This window comes from Echiichthys vipera (assembly GCF_963691815.1).
Source record: "Echiichthys vipera genome assembly, chromosome: 4".
NCBI classification, from domain to species: domain Eukaryota; kingdom Metazoa; phylum Chordata; class Actinopteri; order Perciformes; family Trachinidae; genus Echiichthys; species Echiichthys vipera.
In genome coordinates this window covers 35,473,421-35,483,420 of record NC_139829.1, presented here as the reverse complement: position 1 = coordinate 35,483,420, position 10,000 = coordinate 35,473,421, and the positions used below count along the sequence as shown (strand labels likewise).

The following is a 10,000-nucleotide window of genomic DNA, read 5'->3' as shown; positions in this document are numbered from 1 at the left end:
ACACACACACACACACACACACACACACACACACACAGAGACACACACACACACACACACACACACACACACACACACACACACACACACACACACACAGAGACACACACACACACACACACACACACACACACACACACACACACACACACACACACACACACACACACAGAGACACACACACACACACACACACACACACACACACACACACACACACACACACACACACACACACATACAAAAAGGTAAAGTCTGAACTCTAGGACTTTATCTGGTTCACACAGACCCCACAATTCCCCCATGAGCGCCAACCTCGTGCACGCGGTGGCAACTGAAAACCTGCCCCTGTACGAGCAGGAAGGTGGGACGGACCCGGGTCTGTGGAGGACGGACGTCTGTCTGCACCGGGTGGGGAGGTGGAGACGACCGGAAACGCTACAATTCGGAATCACCAAAGGGTTGCAGGACGAACCGGGTCGAAGTGTGGATCAGCATTCCAGAAACATCCATGAACGGGGTGAGAAGCTGGTCGGACGTCGTAACTCTGGGACGCCCGGAAGCGTCGAAGCGGCTCCTGTAGGAAAGGAGCGGTCCGAGTGGCGCTCGGGTAAAACCCTGACTGACAGGACGAGGACAGCACAGGAGGAAATGAAGGGCGGAGCTCCACAGCTGGCAGGGGCCGCGGGGTCCCTACAGCTGCCCAGAGGCTAAAGGGTACAGCAAGTGGGGGCGGAGCTACGGGGGCGGAGCTACGGGGGCGGACCCAAAGATACCGGGCAGACCCCAGAAGAAGGAGGAGCGATCAGATACAGCGGGACATAGGACCCGGCCCTGGGGGAGGACTCGTCACTGAGGACGTGCTGGATAAGGGAGGCTGTTTAGTCGAAGGCTATCGAAGCACGGGAGGAAGCCGCGAGCCCAAGGCCGACTCGTCGGGGGTATCTGAGAGACACCAGGAGGAGCCGCCTCCTGATGAAGGACTGCAGCGGCGCCAGACGTGGCATACACGCCGCAAAGCCGCGTGGGAGTCGGGCCGACGGAGGAGATTCAGAGATCACGGACCGGTATCTGAACAGGTCCGAATCCGACGGGTTCAGGAACGGCTCATGGTCGGTAACGGAGTTGGCGTGAAGGGTCTAACCGGAGCAACGGTCCTGGAAAACTGAGACGGACCAAAGACAGAAAGAGGGAAGGACACGGCTCCACAGGAGGTGATGAGGCGCAGGTGTGAGCGCTGGATCAGTGGATCAGTGGATCAGTGGATCAGTGACGGGACACGGGTCAAATAAAGAACATGTGTGAATAAAGTTCAAACCTGTTCGATGTGACGCCTCCTGCAGGAGACGACTGCAGCCACGGACGCCTCCTCGGCTCCTGCAGACTCCTCTGATCCTGGTCCTGATCCTGATCCTGGTCCTGATCCTGATCCTGGTCCTGATCCTGGTCCTGGTCCTGATCCTGGTCCTGGTCCTGATCCTGATCCTGGTCCTGGTCCTGATCCTGATCCTGATCCTGATCCTGGTCCTGATCCTGATCCTGATCCTGATCCTCCTCTTGCTCCTCCTCGTCCTCGTCCTCGAGGGTCTTCAGGTTCGGACCTGATTCATTCACAAACGCTGAGTCATTAAGCTCCGCCTCCAGCAGAACAGGAACCAATCAGTGAGCAGCAGGACTCACCTGGTCTCCTCTTCTTCTTCTGCGCAGACGGAGGCGGGGCTGTCCCCAGCTGACTGGAGGCTCCGCCCCCACGCCTCCTCCTGATTGGACAGACAGACAACAGTGATGAGGTCATTCTACCTGTGGGTCCACAGAGGGTTCAGGTTCAGAGCGGAACCAGGTCCTGACCTCAGGGTCAAAGGTCACGTCCCCAACATCACACGACCTCTGAGACACAGCCAGACAGTCCTGGTCCTGGTCCTGGTCCGGGTCCGGGTCCTGGTCCTGGTCCTGCCTCTTCCAGCGTAGAAACTCTCTGAAGGAGAACGGGTTCAGCTCCTCGGACTCCAGAGGCTCATCTGCAACAGAGACCAGAACTGTAAAGACACAGGGACCAGAACCCCAAAGACCGGGACCAGGAGCTGGACAGGTTCTTCGGGGTCCTGGTCCTGTCGGGTCCTGGTCCTGCAGCGTCCTTCATCAGCGTCTCAAATATAAAATAATATTTGAAATATTTGTTTAATAAACTCCAGAGTCTCCACCCGGGTTTGTCCTCAGGTCCCTGTCCCCCCAGAGTCTGGACCACATCATTAATGCACCTCATACAAGAGTTCAGTGTTTTACTGCAGAGCACCTGGACCTGGACCTCTGGACCTGGACCTGGATCTGAACACCTGGACCTGGACCTGGACCTCTGGACCCTGACCTGAACACCTGGACCTGAACCTGGACCTGAACCTGAACCTGGACCTGAACACCCGGACCTGAACACCCGGACCTGAACACCTGGACCTGAACACCTGGACCTGGACCTCTGGATCTGGACCTGGACCTGAACCTGAACCTGAACCTTAACACCTGCACCTGGACCTGAACACGTGGACCTGGCCTGAACATCTGCAACAGATCCTGAACCTGATAACTCGAACCCAGACCGGGACCCAGACCCGGACCCGGACCGGGACCCACTGACATGAGTTATAATCAGTTCATAAACAAACCGCGTGACGTCACCTCACCGTCTGTGATGATCAGAGTTTTGGCGCCACTCTTCCGTCTGGACATGACGTCACACAGGTGAGCAGAGACAGGCAGGTGCTTCAGGTCCTGGTCCTCATGGTCCCGGTCTGTGCTGGTCTCTGTTTGCAGGACTCAGACCCGGAAGCAGAGCGGCTGAACCCACGTGACCTCTCGTCCATCTTCTCATTGGCCGGAACGATCACGTGGTGACGGAGGAGGCAAACACAACGTTCCCCGGTCCGATCTCAGTCCTGTGCACGTGTCCCGGTCCCGGTCCCGGTCCCGGTTCTTCACGCAGAGACCCGGAGGAGGAGGCGTCTGCCCGGGTGAGTCTGGACCCGAAACCTCGGAACCAAAGCCGGACTCCGTTAGAAAAACCCCGGATTTAACGCGTCCGCGGCCGCATCCGGGCACGGGCGCGGGTGCGTGACAGGGACAGGAGGTCCTGATTAACGGGGTCCAGCTGAGGTGGTCTCATGTGGACTCTGAGCCGAACTGAAGACCCGTCCCTCAGGTCTCGGGACCAGGTTTCAGGATCATGATCCGCTCATCTGTTGTGATTCAGGACGCGGATTTATTTAAACGGTGCGGTTTTTAAACGCGGTTCGGCGCGAGGCCGTTAAATCAGCGCTCTGTTATGACGTCACAGAGCATCCGTGGGGTTAGACACAATAATATAAACAATATTTACAAAAATACAAAATCATTAAGAATAAAAACACAATCAATAAGAATAAATCAAAACAAACACATTCAGTTAAAAATGATGTGAAATGTTCAAATCACTTTTCTTTCGTTTTCATCCTCAAAACAGTTTCAGTCCAAAGCAGCTGGGACCAGGACCAGGACCTGGACCAGGACCAGGACCTGGACCTGGACCAGGACCAGGACCAGGACCAGGCTGGGACTGGTCCTGGTTCTGGTCCTGGTCCTGGTCCTGGTCCTGGACTTGTTTAGTGCTGGTCCAGAATCAACACAAATATAGAAACTATAATAATAATAATCTAACATATGAATAATTATTATTATAGTTTCTTCTTTCATCTTGTTTCCACTTCTGCAAACAAACGCGTTCGTGAGTGAATATTATAAATATTATAAATGTTATAAATGTTATAAATATTATAAATGTTATAAATATTATAAATATTATAAATGTTATAAATATTATAAATGTTATAAATATTATAAATGTTATAAATGTTATAAATATTATAAATGTTATAAATATTATAAATATTATAAATGTTATAAATATTATAAATGTTATAAATATTATAAATGTTATAAATGTTATAAATATTATAAATGTTATAAATGTTATAAATATTATAAATATTATAAATGTTATAAATATTATAAATATTATAAATGTTATGAATATTATAAATATTATAAATATTATAAATGTTATAAATATTATAAATATTATAAATGTTATGAATATTATAAATATTATAAATATTATAAATATTATAAATGTTATAAATATTATAAATATTATAAATATTATAAATATTATAAATGTTATAAATATTATAAATATTATAAATGTTATGAATATTATAAATATTATAAATATTATAAATGTTATAAATATTATAAATATTATAAATGTTATGAATATTATAAATATTATAAATATTATAAATGTTATAAATATTATAAATATTATAAATGTTATGAATATTATAAATATTATAAATATTATAAATATTATAAATATTATAAATGTTATAAATATTATGAATATTATAAATGTTATAAATATTATAAATGTTATGAATTTTGTTCATAAACTCTTTCACTTTTCGGAGGAAAACACAAACCAAAGTTTTAATTTTCTTTCTTTTATAAATAAAAATCTAAAGATGTTTTTTTTCCTTCTGTTCTGAAACATTTTCAGTGATTTATGAAATAAAATCTTTAGTTTTAAAGGATTAAAGTGGAAAAACGTGAAATATTGATTTTTAATGTGTCCTAGAAATCTGTTGGAAAAAGGTGCAGAACCTGCAAACTGGTCTCATCTGGTCTCATCTGGTCTCATGTGGTCTCATGTGGTCTCATGTGGTCTCATCTGGTCTCATGTGGTCTCATGTGGTCTCATGTGGACTTATGTGGTCTCATGTGGTCTCATGTGGTCTCATGTGGACTCATGTGGACTTATGTGGTCTCATGTGGTCTCATGTGGTCTCATGTGGACTTATGTGGTCTCATGTGGTCTCATGTGGACTCATGTGGTCTCATGTGGACTTATGTGGTCTCATGTGGTCTCATGTGGTCTCATGTGGTCTCATGTGGTCTCATGTGGACTCATGTGGTCTCATGTGGTCTCATGTGGTCTCATGTGGTCTCATGTGGTCTCATGTGGTCTCATGTGGACTTATGTGGTCTCATGTGGTCTCATGTGGACTCATGTGGTCTCATGTGGACTCATCTGGTCTCATGTGGTCTCATGTGGTCTCATGTGGTCTCATGTGGTCTCATGTGGACTCATGTGGTCTCATGTGGACTCATGTGGTCTCATGTGGACTCATGTGGTCTCATGTGGACTCATGTGGTCTTATGTGGACTTATGTGGACTCATGTGGTCTCATGTGGTCTCATGTGGACTCATGTGGTCTCATGTGGTCTCATGTGGTCTCATGTGGACTCATGTGGTCTCATGTGGACTCATGCGGTCTCATGTGTCCTCATGTGGTCTCATGTGGTCTCATGTGGACTCGTGTGGTCTCATGTGGTCTTGTGTGGTCTCATGTGGACTCATGTGGTCTCATGTGGACTCATGTGGTCTCATGTGGTCTCATGTGGACTCGTGTGGTCTCATGTGGTCTTGTGTGGTCTCATGTGGACTCATGTGGTCTCATGTGGTCTCATGTGGACTCATGTGGTCTTGTGTCTCCTCTGCAGAGCTGGAAAATGTCCGGAGAGATCCCACAGGAGGGGGAGCAGCCCCAGTCCCCGTCGCAGGCCCAGTCCACCCAGTCCCCGTCCCAGGCCCAGTCCACCCAGTCCCCGTCCCAGGTCCAGTCCAAGTCCCAGCCTGGGTCCAGTTCCTCCAGTGGGCCCACCTCAGCCAGTCAGTCGTCCAGCGGCTCGGGGACCCTGAGCAGCGTGGACACCATCCCCGTCACCCTGCCCTCTGTCCCCGAGGAGCCCGAACCGCAGCCCTGGGGCCGCCTGCTGCCCATGTCCCAGGACTTCAGGAGCCACGGTAACACGCTAACATGCTAACATGCTAACATGGTAACATGCTAACACGGCAACATGCTAACACGGTAACATGCTAACACGGTAACATGCTAACACAGTAACATGCTAACATGCTAACACACTAACATGCTAACACGCTTACATGCAGGGTTGGTCATAGTATACCTTAGCATGTGTTAGCATATGAAGACTGCCTGGAGGACCAGTACCTGTTTGTTTATTGTTTGTTTGTTTGTTTGTTTGTTGACAGACTGCCTGGAGGACCAGTACCTGTTTGTTTATTGTTTGTTTGTTTGTTTGTTTGTTGACAGACTGCCTGGAGGACCAGTACCTGTTCGGGCGGGACTCTAAGTGTAACTACGTTCTGGACGATCCAGAAAAACGAGGATCCAAAAAGTTCCGAATCTACAGCAAGAGACACTTCAGGATCTACAGAGTGAGGTCACTTCCTGTTTACTGACGCCTCAGCCACGACTTCACACCTGACGGGAACCTGTCTGTCTCTCTGCCTGCCTGTCTGTCTGTCTGTCTCTCTCTCTGTCTGTCTCTCTCTCTGTCTGTCTGTCTCTCTCTCTGTCTGTCTCTCTCTCTGCCTGTCTGTCTCTCTCTCTGCCTGCCTGTCTCTCTCTCTGCCTGCCTGTCTCTCTCTCTGCGTGCCTGTCTGTCTCTCTGTCTGTCTGTCTCTCTGCCTGTCTCTCTCTCTCTCTGCCTGTCTCTCTCTCTGCCTGCCTGTCTCTCTCTCTGCCTGCCTGTCTGTCTCTCTCTCTCTCTGCCTGTCTCTCTCTCTGCCTGCCTGTCTCTCTCTCTGCCTGCCTGTCTCTCTCTCTGCGTGCCTGTCTCTCTCTCTGCCTGCCTGTCTCTCTCTCTGCCTGCCTGTCTCTCTCTCTGCCTGCCTGTCTCTCTCTCTGCCTGCCTGTCTCTCTCTCTGCGTGCCTGTCTCTCTCTCTGCCTGCCTGTCTCTCTCTCTGCCTGCCTGTCTCTCTCTCTGCGTGCCTGTCTGTCTCTCCTCAGGAGGGCAGCGAGGTGTTCGTGGAGGACTTCAGTAACAACGGGACGTTCGTGGACGGGGTTCTGATCGGTCAGAACCTGAAGCTTCCTCTGGTCAACAACTCTGTGATCTCTCTGTCGGAGCAACGCAACAAAGGTGAGCAGCAACAACGCGCCTGAGACGGGTGCTCACCGTGATCTGCAGGTCTCACCTCACCTGTCTGTCTGTCTGCCTGTCTGTCCGTCTGTCTGTCTGCAGTCTTTGTCTTCACTGATCTGAGGTCAGACAGTCAGTCCAGTTTACCCAAAGAGCTTCGGGACAAGTATGTGATGACTCGACAGATCGGCACGTGAGTCACTGTTCGCACACGCGTCCCTCGCCTGAACGCATCATCATAGATATAAACACGGAGCTTCATCCTCCGTGACCCCGCTGTGACGTCACTTCCTGTGTGTGTGTGTTGCAGAGGAGTGTGTGGTGAGGTCAAACTGGCCTTTGAGAGGTCGTCGTGCAGAAACTTTGCTGTGAAAATAATAAACAAGAAGAACTTTCAATCTGAAGGGGTGAGTCATCTAATCTGCTCTCTGATTGGCTGAGAGCTCTCACTCTTCTTCTGTCCTTCCTGTGAGCGATGCAGCAGAAGTTACTGATGTTCCTCTGGACCTATGGCCGACTGGGACGGGGGGTCATGTGACTCGTTTGTTTTGTCCAATCACAGACGGCGACACGAAACGCTCAGACAGAGATCGAGATCTTGCAGAGAATCGACCACGTGAGTCTGACACCACCGAAGAAGAGAGATGGTTACACAAGCCGCTCCGCTGCGACTCCTCAGTGGTTTTAACCTTGATTTGCTCTCCTCTGCAGCCGTGCCTCATAAAAACAGAGGACTTCTATCAGACGGACGACAGTTATTTCATCGTGTTGGAGCTGTGAGAAAATATTCATATGATTAATAACTTCATTGGTTCTGTTTGTTAAGAGGTGGTACCAGGTGGCAGGCAAGAGATGGTACCAGGTACCAGGCAAGAGATGGTACCAGGTGGCAGGCAAGAGGTGGTACCAGGTGGCAGACAAGAGGTGGTACCAGGTACCAGGCAAGAGATGGTACCAGGTACCAGGCAAGAGATGGTACCAGGTGGCAGGCAAGAGGTGGTACCAGGTGGCAGACAAGAGGTGGTACCAGGTGGCAGGCAAGAGGTGGTACCAGGTGGCAGGCAAGAGGTGGTACCAGGTGGCAGGCAAGAGGTGGTACCAGGTGGCAGGTAAGAGGTGGTACCAGGTGGTAGGCAAGAGGTGGTACCAGGTAGCAGGCAAGAGGTGGTACCAGGTGGCAGGCAAGAGATGGTACCTGGTACCAGGCAAGAGATGGTACCAGGTGGCAGACAAGAGGTGGTACCAGGTACCAGGCAAGAGGTGGTACCAGGCAAGAGATGGTACCAGGTGGCAGGCAAGAGATGGTACCAGGTGGCAGGCAAGAGGTGGTACCTGGCAAGAGATGGTACCAGGTGGCAGGCAAGAGGTGGTACCAGGCAAGAGATGGTACCAGGTGGCATGCAAGAGGTGGTACCAGGTGGCAGGTAAGAGGTGGTACCAGGTGGTAGGCAAGAGGTGGTACCAGGTAGCAGGCAAGAGGTGGTACCAGGTGGCAGGCAAGAGATGGTACCAGGTGGCAGACAAGAGGTGGTACCAGGTACCAGGCAAGAGGTGGTACCAGGTACCAGGCAAGAGATGGTACCAGGTGGCAGACAAGAGGTGGTACCAGGTACCAGGCAAGAGGTGGTACCAGGCAAGAGATGGTACCAGGTGGCAGACAAGAGGTGGTACCAGGCAAGAGATGGTACCAGGTGGCAGGCAAGAGGTGATGGCTGTAATTCTAGTTTTCAGTGGAGTCTGGAGGTTTGGGAGAGAGCAGAGACAACAACTTACGTTCTACCTGTCTGTCTCTACCTGTCTGTCTCTACCTGTCTCTCTCTACCTGTCTGTCTCTACCTGTCTCTCTCTACCTGTCTGTCTCTCTCTACCTGTCTGTCTCTACCTGTCTGTCTCTCTCTACCCGTCTCTCTCCCAGGATGGAGGGAGGAGAGCTGTTCCAGAAGGTGAAGTCTCAGCAGGGACTCAATGAGTCCGTCGCCAAACTTTATTTCTATCAGATGCTGAAGGCGGTCCAGGTGAGACTGAGACACTGTGACAAAACACACACACACACACACACACACACACACACACACACACACACACACACACACACACACACACACACACACACACACACACACTCAGTGGACTCAGGTGTGTGTGTGTGTGTGTGTGTGTGTGTGCAGTACCTCCACAGAAACGGGATCATCCACAGAGACCTGAAACCAGAGAACATCCTTCTTTCATCACAGGACGACGTCTGTCTGATAAAGGTACCTCCTCTCACCCCCCTCACCCCCCCCCCCCCCTCTCACCCCCCCCACCCCTCACCCTCCCCCCCAGCTACAGTAACACTGTGTGTGTGTGTGTGTGTGTGTGTGTGTGTGTGTGTGTGTGTGTGTGTGTGTGTGTGTGTGTGTGTGTGTGTGTGTGTGTGTGTGTGTGTGTGTGTGTGTGTGTGTGTGTGTGTGTGTGTGTGTGTGTGTGTGTGTGTGTGTGTGTGTGTGTGTGTCTCTGTGTGTCTCTGTGTGTGTGTGTGTGTGTGTGTCTCTGTGTGTGTGTGTGTGTGTGTGTGTGTGTGTGTGTCTCTGTGTGTCTCTGTGTGTGTGTGTGTGTGTATGTGTGTGTGTGTCTCTGTGTGTGTCTCTGTGTGTGTGTGTGTGTGTGTGTGTGTGTGTGTGTGTGTGTGTGTGTGTGTCTCTCTGTGTGTGTGTGTCTCTGCGTGTGTGTGTGTGTGTGTGTGTGTGTGTGTCTCAGGTCACGGACTTTAACCAGTCCAGGATCCTGGACTCGTCCCTGCTCATGAGGACTCTGTGTGGGACTCCGTCGTACCTGGCTCCTGAGGTCTTCACCTCCTGCTCAGGGTACGGACTCGCTGTGGACGCCTGGAGCCTGGGAGTGCTGCTCTTTGTGTGGTAGGCTCACCACCTGTCTCACCCCCACCTGTCTGTCTCACCTGTCTCACCCCCACCTGTCTGTCTC

General features: G+C 50.2%; 2 protein-coding genes across 2 annotated transcripts in view; one reads left to right on the top strand and one right to left on the bottom strand.

Moving 5' to 3' along the window:
- The window catches only part of entr1 (endosome associated trafficking regulator 1), an 8,545-nt gene extending 5,724 nt beyond the window's left edge, over positions 1-2,821 (bottom strand). The window contains exons 1-4 of the mRNA XM_083913039.1: positions 2,679-2,821; positions 1,849-2,018; positions 1,681-1,760; positions 1,319-1,601 (exon numbers count right to left, since the gene is read on the bottom strand). Coding sequence (XP_083769165.1) covers positions 1,319-1,601; positions 1,681-1,760; positions 1,849-2,018; positions 2,679-2,724 — 579 coding nt within the window. The 5' untranslated portion in view covers positions 2,725-2,821. The remainder of the gene's footprint in view (positions 1-1,318; positions 1,602-1,680; positions 1,761-1,848; positions 2,019-2,678) is intronic.
- Positions 2,822-2,931: 110 nt separating this feature from the next.
- Positions 2,932-10,000, top strand: part of chek2 (checkpoint kinase 2) — a 9,074-nt gene continuing 2,005 nt past the window's right edge. Inside the window, exons 1-11 of the mRNA XM_083913037.1 lie at positions 2,932-3,005; positions 5,590-5,893; positions 6,204-6,328; positions 6,904-7,036; positions 7,139-7,229; positions 7,347-7,443; positions 7,599-7,652; positions 7,748-7,812; positions 8,952-9,051; positions 9,205-9,291; positions 9,776-9,933. Of these exons, the coding sequence (XP_083769163.1) occupies positions 5,599-5,893; positions 6,204-6,328; positions 6,904-7,036; positions 7,139-7,229; positions 7,347-7,443; positions 7,599-7,652; positions 7,748-7,812; positions 8,952-9,051; positions 9,205-9,291; positions 9,776-9,933 (1,205 nt within the window). The 5' untranslated portion in view covers positions 2,932-3,005; positions 5,590-5,598. The remainder of the gene's footprint in view (positions 3,006-5,589; positions 5,894-6,203; positions 6,329-6,903; positions 7,037-7,138; positions 7,230-7,346; positions 7,444-7,598; positions 7,653-7,747; positions 7,813-8,951; positions 9,052-9,204; positions 9,292-9,775; positions 9,934-10,000) is intronic.